Here is a 17,165-nt window from a genome sequence, read left to right as displayed (position 1 = left end):
TGTGCTAAAGAGCAATAAAAACAGCTTTCTTGAGCTCTAATTGTTTTATTTATTTGTCTGGTTAACTGGGAAGACCTACTGGTCACAAATACCTTCAGTTCTAATATTTAATTTACAGTGAGTCTGACCCAGGGGAGTTCTTTTTGAGGGTTCTTGTCATTTTCTCCACTGTGGTGTATCTGTGGAGGTGGTATGTATAATTTAGTAGGATGTGAGGCAGAGCCATCCACATGATGGATGTGCAGTCGGCTTGCCCCTTGCAAACAAAGATATATATTTTTTAGTTTTTGGCTCAATATTTTCAATATTTGAATTTTAATAAACAGTGAACCAAACAAGTGTGCTTTGATCGCACTTAGGTAAAAACAGTTATCTGTCTATCACAGGAGACACTGATCTACAGATGTTATAACTAGTAATAATTTTACTGCAGGGTCCCTGACTTGATTGGAACATCTGATCTACAGATGTTAAAACTAGTAATAATTTTACTGCAGGGTCCCTGACTTGATTGGAACATCTGATCTACAGATATTATAACTAGTAATAATTTTACTGCAGGGTCCCTGACTTGATTGGAACATCTGATCTACAGATGTTATAACTAGTAATAATTTTACTGCAGGGTCCCTGACTTGATTGGAACATCTGATCTACAGATGTTATAACTAGTAATAATTTTACTGCAGGGTCCCTGACTTGATTGGAACATCTGATCTACAGATGTTATAACTAGTAATAATTTTACTGCAGGGTCCCTGACTTGATTGGAACATCTGATCTACAGATGTTATAACTAGTAATAATTTTACTGCAGGGTCCCTGACTTGATTGGAACATCTGATCTACAGATGTTATAACTAGTAATAATTTTACTGCAGGGTCCCTGACTTGATTGGAACATCTGATCTACAGATGTTATAACTAGTAATAATTTTACTGCAGGGTCCCTGACTTGATTGGAACATCTGATCTACAGATGTTATAACTAGTAATAATTTTACTGCAGGGTCCCTGACTTGATTGGAACATCTGATCTACAGATGTTATAACTAGTAATAATTTTACTGCAGGGTCCCTGACTTGATTGGAACATCTGATCTACAGATGTTATAACTAGTAATAATTTTACTGCAGGGTCCCTGACTAGACTGGAACATCAGGAGAAACAGCATAAGGAGAAACACCAGCTGTATAACCTATATCCTTACACACCCTTACTTCACGGGCAAGCCCTGCTGTGCCCCCCAACACCCCTTGCAAATTATATACACCAACTCCGAGATCATACTACAGTGAGGAAAAAGGTAACTTCCCCAATCCCCACTGTACAGCAATCTCCATTCACAATACCAAAATCATAATAATGAATTAAGCTATACTTTCATTATTATGATTTCGTATTATTGTAGTTCGGCATTGTGAAACTTTGAAAAAATACTTTTGGTCACATGCTGTTCGAGAATGAGCCTTTGAAATTTTAATTGCAAACTGTTTGCTTTCATGTTTCTTAAAAATTTGCATCTGATATAAGTTTTGCTATCAGTTGGTAGAAGCAGTGAAAAGACAGTATGCATAAGGCAGTTGCTACACTGCCTGCACCTAATATGATCAGACTGGCCATAGATGGGTAACAGCAGACTGTTGAACCATGTTGCGGGATGGTGGAGGACTACAGCTTGTCACAGTACTCAAAGGATGGAGGCAGATTATAAGAGAAGACCATAAAGACTTATGGATGAAGTATTTAGGGAGATACTCTTAGGTGAGATGTTAGCTAATCTAGCAGTAAGGAGTGAAATGAAAACATTAAGTCAGCCAAGAATGATGAATAATGGTGATTCATCTATTGGCTACTACCTGGGTACTAGTGCTGGTCTCAGCACAGCTGCACACAGCTACAAATCAATGGAGACTTTCTCATTCTCTCAAGAGAAGCAAAACAGTAGCACAAATACTCCACTGTTTCCTGACAAGCAGTAATGTCCCAGATGTCGCTGGGTGCAGTATATTTGCTATAGTCTTCTCTTGGTAGGTATCCTGGGCAGAACATACAGCAGCAGCTCATCTCAACAGAATGCCGAGCAGCACAAGGGTCATGAAAAGGTTCCCACAAAACTACAACCAGACCAGTCAGAGAAGTCCCATAAACACAAACACAGGTCAATCAGATACATGCACGGACCAGTGTTACTCTGATCCTTCTCTCAGCAGGAACAAAACAGTAGCATTACTCCCAAATTGAGTCCTAAGAAGCATTTATCAGGCTTTCCAATGAGTGATCTGTAAGAAGGCTAGGAAATAATGTCTATTTGTTCCTTCTCTCGTCAGGAGAAAAACAAAAGCACCAATCCCAAACTGATTCATGAGAAGCAGTTACTAGGCTCTACAATGATTGGCAATCTTGTCCCAGAGGTTACAAATTTTAAAAGTAAGATGGAAAAAAAAGTTTGATTCTTCAAGTATTGCAGTGTTCATTAAGTGAGTGGGATGATATGAAGCAAAAGTTAACTCAAGCTTTAACAGGCTAAGTGATGAGTCTTCCCAATTTGACCTTTTACTACCCTGTAATATGAGCAGATAAGATGAGACTAAATGTTAAATTTACAGTAGAGACAGGCAGCTGAAAAGCACAACAGGGATGGAGCAGGTATGGGAAAAATCAAGTACCATCCAACACTAGTAGCAGTTTCAGAGCACTTGCATTTTACAGTGATTAAATCCCTTCTTGTTTTGCTAAGTCTAAATAAGAAATCTTACTTCCCATCTCCTCCCACAGATTATCTAGATTTAATTCCTTTGCAGTCAGTGAATGGAAAAGGATTTTTTTCTAAATGACCCTAGCAAAGACCTTTTAAAACTCCGAGGTAAAAAAAAAACAAACTTTAAGAAAAACATCATTTAAAAGTAAAGCAAACTATAAAAGAATAACAATAAAAAATCAGGAAATAAAAATCTTAAATTAAGAAATCCAACGCAGTCACACATCAGCAGTAGTCTCAGAGCATTTGCATCTCCCAAGGATGTCACCATCATTTAAACAGTGTCAGACTGACACGATTAGAGTTGTACATGAAATGGGTGAGTATTATATGAGCTGTGATTAGTTCATCAGGATTAGTCATTACCTTAAACAACATGGCAATGACTATATAAGGAACTCCAGCAACTGCACCTATTCAATATATTTTTTAAGAGTCTGAGCATTACAGAGGCAGAACATGGTGTGCCATTGTCCACAACAGAAAAATAACAGCAGAAACTTGATGGAATTCAAGCTACTCATGCCCAGAGTTTGGTTTTGGTCTCTCTGCTAGTTACTTTCAGTCTGCTTCCTAACTCCCATCACTGACATCAAATTACCAGATCATATACAGCACTGTGCAATATGCATCTGTTCCTATCTTGTTCATAAAACCGAACTGTCCACAGGCAGCATATGATAAAACAACTGAGAATTACCCATAGGGCTGCTCATTTAATTACTGTACCAGTTTTCTGTATATCCCATCCCAGACCACATGTCAGCAAATACAGCAGCTAAACTAACTCCCGATACCAAATCACTCACTTCTGCTAGCAAGTTGCAGAATCAGGTATCTGTATTCCAGCTGTAAGTCACGAGCAGTCACTCAGTAAACCCCCACCACTCTCCTTTCTGTACATCACATGATAGCTCTTCATAATCAGCAGCTAGATTAATGTTTGAAATATAATGGGTCTATCTGAAATGTAAGGAATAATAAATACAGCTATCTCAACTTAGACTTTGAATTGAATGCATGCTCCTTTTAGAAGCACAAACTTTACTTAACAGATGTTTCCGAGCTCCAAGATATTTGTACCTCCAGCTACAAATTCATGCACTAAAAGTAAAAAATATCAGCAAAATGAGTGGTAAACGACACAACGTCTGTCCAGCAGTCAAACACACACACATACATCCTTACTTCATAAGTTCTGCAGACTTCAGCTAATAAATTCCTTCCCAATTCCCTTATACACTTACTTCATAATGTCTGTGCAGCAAATGTAATCCACTTGTAAATTCTCTGTGATTTCCAAATAACGCGGTCGGGTGGACAGGAAAATAATCAAATTTCAAATAGCACAGGCGGGCAGAGAGGAAAGGAAGCAATTTCAAATAGCGCGGACAGGCAAACAGGAAGAACAGGACTTCTGCATGCACAGATGTGATGCGACTGGAAGAACTGGACATCTGGATGCATGGAAGTGATGCGACCAGACCAGCAAGACCATTCTTAAAGAAGAACACAAAAAATGATGGGGCCAGACCAGCAGGACCTTTCTTAAAGAAGAACACAAAAAGATATAAATAAAAAAGAACGCAAAACACAATGTATTTTTCTCCTGGTCAGCCCATTCCACGGGGGTGCAAGTGCACCCCCTTGCACCTGCCTGCGGGCGTCCTTGACAGCAACCTCTGGGAATGGTTGGTGTTATCAAAAAGTACTAGAGACTCATCAGACAACCTGTGTAGAATATTCTATAGGAATGAGAAGTGTACTAATTGGTTCTCTGACAGAGTAGCTGATGCATGGAACAGACTACCAAATTACATTAAAGCAAGTACTAGTTTAGATATTTTTAAGAACAGTCTGGACACTTATTATGGGAACAAGTGTTTTGGTATTTTGGCAAGGTAGAAGGGTATTAATGCCAGTGCTTGAAATATTTGCATGTACGTATGTATGTATGTATGTAATCTCTTTTTTCCACAAGGGATAATTTCTGGAGCATGGGAAATAATTTCCCCAGTCTCCACTAGGGAAATCACACCTACTCACTTTGCTCCCAACTGCACACAACCCTCTCCAATCCACTGCAGTAAGGTGAGCAGCCCTTGTCTCCACATTCCTCTCTTTCCCTGCCTGTCTCCTCCCATGCTGGGAATGATAATTGTTTCTTGCTATGCAGTTAGGCCACCATCATTGTGTGCCACACAGCCAAGCTTCTAAATTATACTCATTTTTGTGATTTTTTGTGAATTTCAGTGGTCTTGATAGTGAAATCCGCAAGTTGGTTCTGAATATCTGAATATTATCCAAAGATAGCAGTAGTGCACTGCAGTAAATGTAACCCCCTTGAGAAAAAGGGTGATGCTATAATAATCTGTGTTGTTTTATTGATTGACCTTTGCCTCTAAGATGGCCTTCCAGTCCACTATCATTGCTGTCATGTGATATAAGAGCTCCATACACACCTAGAGAACTAGTTAATTTACAGGTCTTAAAAGGTTTTGAAAAATATTATCATTTCATGTATTTGGTAAGGCAGCTGTTTAAAATGTGTGTCAAAGGTTTGGGTACCATAACAGTAATACTGGTAAGCAATCAACTATTATCTCTAGTTATTCATTATGTGCAGTGCTATAATAAAGACATTCTCCCTGCTGCATGCAATTGTGTATCTAACTTTCACGAAAAGCTTAAAACACAGCAACACAGCAATAATTCTTAAAGAAACAAACAACTTACTGGATCACAAATATTTCCTTTCGTTTAAAGAAAAATGTGGAATACCTGAAAAAAAGAGATTTGTCTAATTAGTCATGTTATTCTTGAAGACATTTAACATTGTTGCAGTTTATTCCATTCAATAATCATAACACGTCAACATGAATTTGACAGCAGTTATACACTGTATTTCAAAAACACATGTAAGTGCGAACACTACTATGAATAAGTGATAGGTATTTTGATGTACTCAGTGTAAAAAAGCACAAGTGATTAAAACTCTTAGCTATGTGTTTCTTAAGACTTGTGTTAGTTGGCCATTTTAAATTTTAATCACCCATTGAAATTCTGCCAAAAACTGTGAACACAAGTATACCATCCCTGACAAATGTGGGTGCATTCAGTAGACCTTAGGACATTTTTGTCTAGGAACCCAGGACCTTAGAGAAATAGAATGCATTGTAGAATGCCTGCATAGTGGTACTTTTCTCATGTGCTCTCCATAGAAACCATATATACTCCTTTACGTGCTGCAGCAAACTGCAAAATAATTGTGAGGCTGATGTCTGCAGACAAAGCTGTGTCATCATCGTCATTATCATCTGGACAGTGAAATGGGGCACAGTGTCAGATGGTAGCATCTCTACCATAGGTGTAAGGAGTATGGCACACATCCAGGTAGCAGGTGGGGAGGAATCACAGCTCACATTCTCCAGTAATGAGGTAGAATTTCCATGCTGTGAATATTGGCCAATTGTACTGTGTGGCTCTGTAGTGTCAGGGCTGAATGTATCCTATGCAAAGGATGCCGATACCCATGTTGGAGGCAATAAACAAATGATATTCTTGAACCCACAGAAGGCCATGGGCAAATGTTGCTCATATCGGGCCACCAAGAGATTGGCATAGTGTGGAAGGTACATTTGTGTAAATAAATTTACCACAACGGTGAATGTTTGACTGATCACTGTTGCTGAAGCCTGCAGTGATCATTGAACCATGTACTGTTACGTTAAGTTTTCTTACACAGCTGTACTATGTTCTTCATATTGATCACTGCTGCAATAGGTTAAGCTATATGGATAGATTACCATAGCTTAGAACAACTGAGAGGTGGAGGGAGAAGGATCCAGAGACTCCTGGAGAATGGTCCTAGGAAAGCCTGATTTAGACTTGGATAAGGAATACAGCTTGTAGTGTTTTGTTAATGTATGTACAGAGGACCAAGTTGCTGCTTCTAGAATACTTCGAGAGTCAGACACTTTCCAAACACTATTGGATGAAGTCAAGGACCTGGCAGAATGTGCCTTGCCCTGCTTGGAATAGTTTTGTTGTGGTGGGAATAACAAAAGGTAATCACCTGTGACACTGACCAGACAAACAAACTGAGAAAATACAATGAACCATGACTACTCAGGTGAGTGGTTTTAAATCTGATGAAGTTTATTTGTAAGCTATAAAGAGATGAAATGCTTATTTTATTTTATTGCTGTTTTATTGTGCATTTTGAAATAAAACATGCTTTGGCATTTATTTTATGAGCTGAATAGTCCTTTTGTGAGGGCGGCCACTGTGGTGCAGCGGTTAGCATTGCCACCTCACAGCAAGAGGTTCTCTGGTTCGATCCTTGGCTTGAGTGCCTTCTGTGCAGAGTCTGCATGTCCTCCTTGTGGTTGCATGGGTTTCCTCCGGGTGCTCCAGTTTCCTCCCACATCCCAAAGACATGCTGTAGGTGGATTGGATACACTAAATTGGTCCTAGGTGTGAGTGTGTGCATGTGTGTGCCTTCCGTGGAAGGTTGGGCGCTGGGCTGGCAACTCGACACCATAAAACTCCACTGCCAATCATGAGTGAACAGGTGATCCACTGTGGCGACCCCTAACCGGAAAAAGTCAAAAAGAAGAAGAAGAATAGTCCTTTTGTGGCCATGGTTCATCGTAATCACCTGAGACAGTCATTTGTAAGTAGCCTGGTTTGACACAGGCTGTCCCTTCTTACCTTCACAAGAAATGACCTGATAGAAAGTTTTGAAAGATTTTGTTCTGTCAAGATAGTAACTGAGTCTTCTGTGGACATCCATGCTAGGATGTATCCCTTTTCCCTTATTTTGGGGTTCATGGAAGAAAACAGGGAGCTGGGTAGTTTGACTTAAAGTATACTTGCATACCACTTTAGGCATAAAGTAGGATTAGTTCTCAAGGAAACCCTATCATAAGAGCTTGTAACTCAGATAATCTTACAAAGATCAGAGCAACCCAATAAAACTGTTTTCCCTGTTAAGAACCTCAAGTCAGCCAGATGAGATGGTTCAAATGGAGAGAGTATTAGCTTTTCTAACACAAAAATTAAGATCCTGAGGAGGGACCAACAGTTTTCCTGGAGGTCTATTATTCAATACCTCTTTCAAAATAATTTTGACATGGGAATGCCTTAAAAGGCTGGATCCATAGGCAGACAGAATTAAATGACTAAAAAAATGAACCTTTTTTAGAGGAGTGAGTCAGGCCATAGGAACGTAACTCACACAAATATTGTGAAACCTAAGAAACACTAGCCCTGAATGCATGCTGGTTATGTTGTTGGAACCAACTAGCAAAATGTTTCAATTTACTAATATATGAATTTCTAGTAAAAGGCTTTCTTGCCTCCATTAGTACCTGCTTCATTTCCTCAGTAAACAGGTGCGGTGTTGAAGATGTTTGGGGTCGGGATGTAGCAAACACCCCTGTACTTGTGTGAGTAGATCCTGTCTGTAAGGAAGTTTGTGGTAACTGCCCCTGGACAATTCCAAAAGAAGAGAGAACCACTATTGCCTGGGCCAGATGGGAGTCACTGGATATCAGTGGAAAGGGTGGGAAAACATACAGGAATATGTCCAAGGAAAAATAAAGGTTTCTTGTCTTCCAGGTCTTCTTGCATGGAGTCCTGGAGCAGAATTTTTCCAGCTGATTATTCTGAGAGGAGGCCAAAAGGTCTGCTTGAGGAACTCCCAACAGAGCATTCAAATCTTGGAAGATGCCCTAACCTAGTTTCCATTTGAGAGGGCTTGACTTTCTCCTGCTCAGCTTGTCTTTCACACAATTTTGCTCTGACAGAATATAGATGGTCTGTGTAGTGAGAATATGCTGTAAAGTGATATCCTATGCTAACACAGGTAGTTTGCATAGGGGTGAGAACTGGTTCCCCCTTGCTTGTTTATGTAACACATCACTGTGGCATTGTTTGTAACAACTTGTAGTGGTCCTGAGGACCAAAGGTGATTCAGTGAATTTAGTGGTTTGATAAGGGCAAGCATCTCTTTTATATTGATGTGCATGAGTCTGTCTGTTTTGTCCCTCATACCTTATTTTAAACCCCTTGTCACTGCTCCCCAAGCAAAGTCTAAGCCATCTGTGATGACTAACTGCTTTGAAGAAGAGGGGAGAAGGGGAGACCTGGATTCAGGGACTTTTGATGTCGCCACCAAGTGATTTCTCCCTCACAAATCCAAGGACTGGAATATGAAAGTATAACATGTGTTGGTGCTGGGACCAAAGAGACTTCAGACACCACTGTATCTTTCTCATGTAGAGTCTTCTAGAAGTATCATGAGAATCATAGATCCCATGAAAGTCCTGCGGTCCCTTGTTGTGACCAAAGTCTTAGGGGAAAATCCCAGGAATAGATCTAAATGTAAATCTATTTTTTTTCCTGTGGAAGAAAAGCTCTTTGTACTGAGGTGTCTAACAGACACCTCAGGAACACAATCTTGAGTGATGGAGTCAAAAAACACTTCCTGAATACTATCTTGGAATCATAGCCTATATAGTAGATCTGTCACACAAGTGGGAGATTCCTGACACTTTGAAAAAACTCTTTAAAGATAAGCAAGTCATCTAAATATGGAAAAAATTGTGGATACCCTGTAGCCTGAAATGTGTTATAAATGGAACAAGACAATTTGTGAACACTCTTGGAGCAATGGATAGCCCGAAGGGCTAAGAAGTGATAATATAATCAAGGCACATAATACCTTAAGAAATGTTTGAAGTCTGGATGAAGAGGAATGTGATAAGCATCTTTCAAATCTAAGGTTATCAATAAATCTGAAATGAGTAAGAAGGGGTAAGAGGTTGTGTAGTGAAAGCATTTTAAACTTTGACACTATAATAGGTTCATAGGTTCATAGATGTGTACTAGGCTAATGGCCCTGGAGCCTTTACAAGCCTAGCCCATAGGATTACCCTGACATAGTGCCACCCGACCTTAGCTCCCAGTGCCTCTGTTGAGTAGAGCCACTGGAGTGATCCCTGGGGTGAATTTTCTATTTCCCATCCACTCATCAAGATTTCTCTTGAAGAGGGGCAGGGTGGTGCTCTGTTTAACTATTCCATAGCATGGGCAGTCTCTGCTTATGAACATGTCCCTCCACCTTGTTCTGTTCTTTGTGGTAATGAGGTTGATGTCTCTGGAACATGTGGTGTGGAGGAATTGGGATTTCTTTAGATGTAGCATTTCTAACAGAGTTGGGTCAGACATGGATTTGTAAGTCAAGCAGAGATCACCTCTAAGTAGGCGATATGAAACAGAGAATAGTTGGAGTTTTTTGAGTCTGTCCATATAGGACAAGTGTTTAAGGCCTAGGATCCTCTTTGTGAGGTACTTTTGCAGCCTCCCCAGTTGTTGCAGGTGTCTAGTGAGTTACATGCCAAATGGGACATTGTACTTGATGACTAGCCTAATGAGGGAAGAGTAGAGGGAGACAATGACCTCTTTCTTCCTGGATGCAAAACCCTTAGTATTGAGATGTGCCACATAGAAGAACTTTCTGACCAAAGTGGCAATGTGGTGGTCAAAATAGAGGTTGCTGTCAATAGTGGACTACCATCGATGTGGTAATTCACGGGAACCAGGTTTTTACCAAAGGGGATGCTGACACATTTTTTGGCATTGAGCTTAAGGCCATGGTTCTGACACCACTTGTTGGTCTCAGTGAGGCCTTTCTGTAGGATGTCAACATCACTTGGGGAGTTAATAATAGCTCCCAGCTTGCAATTGTCTGTGAACTTTGTCAGCCAGAATTTTGTGTTGGCCTGGACTTCAGAGAAGTAGATACCAAACAGGTGGGGACCCAGGACTGAACCCTGTGGGACTCCACTCGTGACAGGTCGGCAGTCTGACTTGGAGTCAGCTACTTTTACACTGTGGGTTTTATCTGTGAGCCAGTTTGCAACTCACCTAGTGATATAGGGGTTGATGCCTAGCTTAGTGAGTTTTTCTATGATTCCTGAGTGGAGAATGGTATCAAAGGCCTTGGCCAGTTCAAGGTAGGCTGTATGAACCACCTTGCCTTCATCCACAGCTCTGGTGACTGACTCAAAGAAGTCGACCAGGTTGAGCAGGCATGATCTACCCTTCACAAAACCAAACTGTGTGGGATCCAGAGTTTGGAGCTTCCCTATATCCTTGTTTATTAGGTCCATGATGATGCGTTCCATAGATTTGCATATCACACTCGTCAGGCTAATGGGGCAATAGTTCCCAGGGTCTGTAGTCACTCCTCCTTTGTGGAGAGGGATGACTGTAGCAGTGTGCCGTTTTGTAGGGACAAAGCCTGAGTTGAGGCTGTGATTGAACAGGGCACACAGGTGTAGTGCCAGTTCACTCTGTAGTTCATGTAGAATACAGCCAGGGATATTGTCAGGTCCCATAGAAGCTGTATTCTTGGCCTTAGACAGTGCTGTTTTAACCTGTGCAGCAGTTATACTGGGTGCATGGCAATCTACTGGTATTGTGATTGGTCCTTTGGTGGGGGAGAGAGGGGTAAAGTTGGCAATGAATCTGTTGGCCAGTATATTGGAAATATTACTCCTGGAAGGCTGTGAGCTGAGGTGCTAGAGTGTCCAAGGTGTTGTTTCATTAAACTGGATTTTTTCATCTCTACTGTGGCCGGTTGTGGATTTTTTGCTGCTGTTTCTCATAGAGTTGTTTCATATATTGGCAATATCTGTTGGCTTGGTATAGGAGGTACCATTGTGCAGTAGCTCAGAGCAATTCTGGGAAATGCCGTGGAGATTCTTTACATAAATATAGAAGGCCTTGTGGTTGTCTTTACTATCTGATGCAATTCTGTTTTCATAGCTAGCTTTAGAGCATTTGATGATTGATCTCAACTTTTTGATGAGGCTGATAAGGGAGTTTTTCCAGTCTTGGGACTTCACCTTATTCTGCATCAGTTTCCTCCTTCTGTTGTAGAGTTTGTGTATGGCAGGGGACCATCAGATTGGCTTCCTTTTTTTGGGAGGACAGCGTCTTGCTTCTATTGCGTATGGTGAGATCCCAGCATTTGTGTACATGTTCATACAGTGCATTGGTGTATGATTCAGAGGTCATGCAACTATTCTCCATTTGCATGGGTGCCTTGAAGTTAGACACCTCTGTTTTTAGGAGACCGAAGTTAGCTTTGGAGAAGTTTTTCATGGTGGTTACCTTTGTGGGGGAGGGGGGTGAATTTCCAAGGTGATTAGTTTGTGGTCGGATCCAACCAGGGAGGAGTTGACTACTGGTGTAGAGCAATGGTTGCTCATGTTAGTAATGACCAGGTCAAGGATGTTGCTACCTCTAGTGGGGGTAAGATTGAGCTGGTCCAGGGCATTGGAATTAATGAATTCCAGGAAATGTTGGGCAATTGTATTTGTACATGAGTAGTTTTTTCCAGTTAATGTAGGGGTAGTTGAAGTCACCCAGTATGAGATGTTAGGTTGGACCCTAATATTCTCCAGGGTGCTTAGGAACGTGGAGTGTGAGTCTTGGGACATGGTCGTGGACCTGTAGCAGGCAACGACCTGAATTGCTGTCTTACCCAATGTTAGCTGCACCTGAAGTATCTCTGATGCATTATGTTGGGCTACTAGTCTGGAGGTGTGTGCATCCTTTATGAATATGGAAACACCACCGCATTTGGAGCTTTGGTCCAAGTTCTGGGGCCGAAAGGTGTGGAATGTGTTATAGCCTGGTAGTGCAGGGGTGCTTTCTGCTGCCTTGAACCAGGTCTCTGTTACAGCACAAATGTCGATGTTCTCCATTTTAAGGAGTGCTTTGAGTGAGTGAGTGAGTGCATTTTGGATTTAGACTTCTAGCATTGAGCAGCATGACCCTCAGATTGCATTTATTTGTAGCTATTATGGTGGTAATTTGGTCTTTGGAACACCACCTAAAAACGCACTATAGGGGTGGCAAGAGCCTTGGCCAGTATCTGGAACAGGGGTGACAGATGCAGGCCATCTCTGGCAAAGCATCGAGGTCTGTCAATCATGTCATCCCAGGCAGACAGATACTGGATCTCCTTAGAATGACACCAGAAACTTAGCCAATTGTTGAAATCAGTCATTTTCTGCTTGTACTGTGGTATCATTCTGGGTGATGGTAGGAGGCTGCTCAGGGCTAGGGTCATACCCGCCTGGGCTACATAATCTGAGAGCTCCTCCATGTTTCTTTTCATGTAGTCCAGGGAGGTACATTTCAGGTTATTCACACCCACATGTACAATAACAGAGTCATATTTGTACTTGTTGTTGAAGGACCTGAGTGCATGCGTTATATGGCGGATCCTGGCACTTGACAGGCAGCTGACTGTTACTTTCTCCTTATTCAACCTAGTGAGTGGGACATCAGTGTGTCTCACTATCGAGTCACCTATTACTAGTGTGTTGGGCATGCTGTTTTGCCTTAGGGGCTTTGGTTGAGTGGCACACTGTTTAGGAGAGTTATGTGTCTCATGATTAGTGTTGTGTTGTAGTGGTTGAGTGCATTTCTGCCTTGGAGGTCTGTGCTGTTTGGGTAGATTTTTATTGAGAGCTTCCGTGAAGGTGAGTGTGTGGTTTGTGTTTTTATGTGAAGGAAGAGCTGGTGTGTGTTCTGGAGGGCTATATGTTCCATGTGGTGAGGTGCCAGTGTTGACCTTCTTCTATTGGCTAGCTATTCCGGTCTTGGCTAGAGAGTGCATGGCTTCTAGTTTGGATATATAAGCACATCTCGCAAGTCTGCATGTTGGGAGGTAAGAGGAGAGGGTTGTCAGTGTACATAAGGCAGTTGCTACATTGCCTCAGGATGCTCAAGTTCACCAGATGAATAGGAGAAAGCACAGGGAACTGACCTTTAGACATGCCTGGAGGGGTGGGCATTAATAATAAGTACTGGAGCTGTTTCCTTGTAGAACATTTAGTGGTGGTAGCACTTTTGTGTTACAATAATTGCTACAAGATGTCTGGTAAAGTCTTAGACTAATAAACTAGTAAAAGTGCAGGAGAGGAGAGAACTAGCAGATCTAAGGGAAAAATTGAAAAACAGACTTTTTGGTACTGCTCAGAAGCTTACAAACAGTCCTGGATACAGCAAATCTGTATCTGGACTAGACTAATTACAGGAAAGGTGGGAAACAAGTGCAAACACAGGCTTTTAAACCAGAAAGTTGAAACAGATGGAAAAACTGCCCTAACAGCCAATAAACTACAATTTCTGGGTAGGAATCCACTCCTCTTGTGGTAGATAGGCTACGTCGTACTTACCACTCCTACTGGTAAGCTAGAAGGCTTCCCTTCAACACAGAAAGGCTTGGGGGGCTCAGAAGCTTACATACAGTCCTGGATAAAGCAAATCTGTATCTGGACTAGACTAGGTACAGGAAAGGCGGGAAACAACCACAAACTCTTTTTAGGAAAGAAAGGTTTAGAACTGGTCTCCATCCATTTTCTTTCTTTCTTTGGCACCAGAAACATTCTTGAATAAAACCACTTCCCATCTGGGAAGGAATAACTGTTTATTTTACCCTCTTAAAAGCAAATGCTGTAGGACAGAATGCACTAGAAGGGTTTGGTCTGGTGGATGTGGAATAGCTCCCTGGAAAGGAGGGATGTATTCCTATTGCCATCTGAAATACTGCTCAATCAGTTTCAGAGCCCATTTATCTGAAACAGTATTTTGCCAGAGAGAAAATGTAGATTCAGATTTTCTGGATGGGATAAAGCACTGCTAGGGGGAGAGGTCCCTACATAATCATTCTGATTTATTTGACTATTCTTTATTCTGGGGGGTTCCTACTTACTTTTTGGAACTTCACTGCCATTGTTTTTAAGTGTCTCCCTACTACCATTTTGCTGTGACTGTTTTGTTTCTTCCCAAAATTTAACAAGGAAGCAGAAAAAAATGTCAGGAAATTTTGAAAAACAGGGATTTATTTATTTATTTATTTTAAGATTTGTTTACCAGGATGGTCCAGCTGGACAGCTAGTGTCCATTTTCAGCGGAGAAAAGCCCCAGAAAAATTATTACATAATAATATGAGCAATGTATACAAAGTCATCAAGTTACAGTTATAGAGAGGTTAACAAGCTAATACTACAGAGATAAATTTAAGTACTAAGCATGGAAAGATTAACATGCTAATAATATAGAGATACATCATGTCTTTACGGACAAATAAACATTTTAGTTTAGTATAGGCATGCAGACTATATTACAGTATGTACAAAGAGAGTGGTGTAATACAGTAAAGCAAGGGGATGATAAATCTGAGACATTCCCTGTATCAGCTTACTTCTCTCATCACATTTTTGATATCCTCTGCAGCAGTGGGGTCCAAAAAACTAAAACTCTACTCAAAGATGAAATTAAAATCTATTTTTAACATCTCAGAAGATCTGACAATGCAGCCAGGCAATCCTCCTCAACTCAATAGAGTGGCAACAGCCCTGGATCTAGTATCCCATAGCGACATTAGCACACTTTAAACAATGAATAGTAATTGAGAAATAGAAGAAATTAAACCACACAAAGCATGCGAAGGAAGTGTAAATAAAATATTCCTCATACTTTCACAAATAGTTAGGATAAACTTTTAACATACGAGCCTGACAATTAAAAATTCTAAAAATTAAAGTTGAAGAAAGATACGCTTTTTCCCCAAACATATCAATTACTTACCATCCTTGTCAGAAGGGGAAGGATTACAATTAACAAAATGCTTGGAGGCAGTTGTACTGACTAAAGCTATAGTTGCTGGGTCAGGTCTGGGATGAGTGTATAGACATTTGCAAGACTGAGAAATTTGTGCATTCTATCTGCTTTCTTAGGTGCTTCAGGCTGGCTATCAAGGAAACCACAAACTTGACAAACACTGCCGGCACTGGGGGATGGAGGAGGCTCTAGAAATTCCATTTATAACATTTCATAGTATTTTCTGAGGGGCTGAGAAACCTCAAGTGTTCTCCCACTGAAAACATTGGCACATTCTGGAGATCATCTCAGAGAAAGAGACACCCTGAGACAGACTTAATAAACTACTCTAGTCCAGTGAAACTGGAGAAGGAGAAGATATGTGTTTAGTTTTCTGTTTCTTTTTAGACTGGAAATAAGGGAAAACAGGATTTTTAATGGCAACAACAGCTTCCCCAGGGATGGGCACAACATTCTGGTTAAGAAGAAGCACCATCTCTACCCCTTCGCTTACCATCAACAAATGTAGCCCTTGTCGACTTAAGTGACCCCAACAGCTGCAGAGTACATAGGTAACTCCTGGTATATTGTGGCTGTATGGGCAATAATAGTGGCATCCAGGGAAAAAGATGAGTCATCTGAGGAACCAGCATTGGCCATGATTGAGTCACCCACCTGCTACTGAAACAACTTGCTGGCCTGCTGTGGCAGCAAAGGCTCTTTAGTTAACTTTTTCATTTTTTGGCTGGAAGCATGACCAATCATGGAACTATTAGTTTTTTTTCTATGGTCAGGCCAAAAACGGTGCATCTTCCCTTGGGAAACTAGGCAGCACAAGCCACTAAAATTCCAAAAGTAGTATACATTCACTTTTTCCCCAATAAAAACACAGTAAAAGCACTCTAATGCACTTCACCAGCCCTCAAAAGTAATTTAAACAAGTTTCTTTACAGAAAAAATGGTTTTAGAATGTTTAAATCAACTTTTAAACTGTTAACTACAAAGGTTCATGACAGTTGATAAACACACATATTCCAAGCTTAAAATCTTGCTTTGTTATAGCTATAGTCTAACTATAGCTTTTGGAGTTGCCACTATCAAATAGTTTTTTGTTTCACTAAGGTGCTGGCCAGTTTTGAGCCTACTGGATAAATACCAACAATAAATAGTTTCCCAAATTCTTAAGTTCTAAAGTTTTATATACAGAGCAGTCCAGAAATGAGGATTGCAATCTTAGACATTTCCATTTCAACAGACATTAATGTAAATTATCTAAATCAAAATTATATAACTACTGTTCTATCCCTAACTCCACTTCACTATATACAAATTAACCATCAGCACTATTACCCTATCTTTCCATTGTTGGGGTGTTATCTGTTTTTTTCTTTATACTCACAGATTTTCCTTTGCTTTGGAACAGGCATTCCATTTAATTCTATGCTTCCTACAAGATGAATAGAGTGAACTTCTGTTTAACACTACTGTTTTTACTTGCCCCATCAATGTATAGATCTTCTCAGTTTTAGGAACCTCTTTCATTTTCCATTTCTCGGTTATCTCCTTCTTTGCAACTACCATCAACAGTGATATCAGTTCCCTAGTATGTCTAGAGCTCATATCTTTCCACCAATTCAACATTTCTTTAGTCAAAGGTATCTCCTGCCCTGTTATTTCTGTTATGTAATGCTGCAGCCCCTTTTAAACTCTACTAAT

The 17,165-nt window shown here is 40.6% G+C and overlaps 1 protein-coding gene across 1 annotated transcript in view; it reads right to left on the bottom strand.

The window, feature by feature from the left end:
- Positions 1-17,165, bottom strand: part of PTPRQ (protein tyrosine phosphatase receptor type Q) — a 4,272,575-nt gene that overhangs the window by 878,155 nt on the left and 3,377,255 nt on the right. Inside the window, exon 31 of the mRNA XM_044087226.1 lies at positions 5,499-5,543. Within this exon, the coding sequence (XP_043943161.1) occupies positions 5,499-5,543 (45 nt within the window). The remainder of the gene's footprint in view (positions 1-5,498; positions 5,544-17,165) is intronic.

The sequence above is a fragment of the Protopterus annectens genome, chromosome 11.part0 (genome assembly GCF_019279795.1).
Source record: "Protopterus annectens isolate FY-2018-M chromosome 11.part0, PAN1.0, whole genome shotgun sequence".
NCBI lineage: Eukaryota > Metazoa > Chordata > Ceratodontiformes > Protopteridae > Protopterus > Protopterus annectens.
Note: the sequence above shows the minus strand (reverse complement) of the source record. Positions and strands in the feature narration are given on the sequence as shown.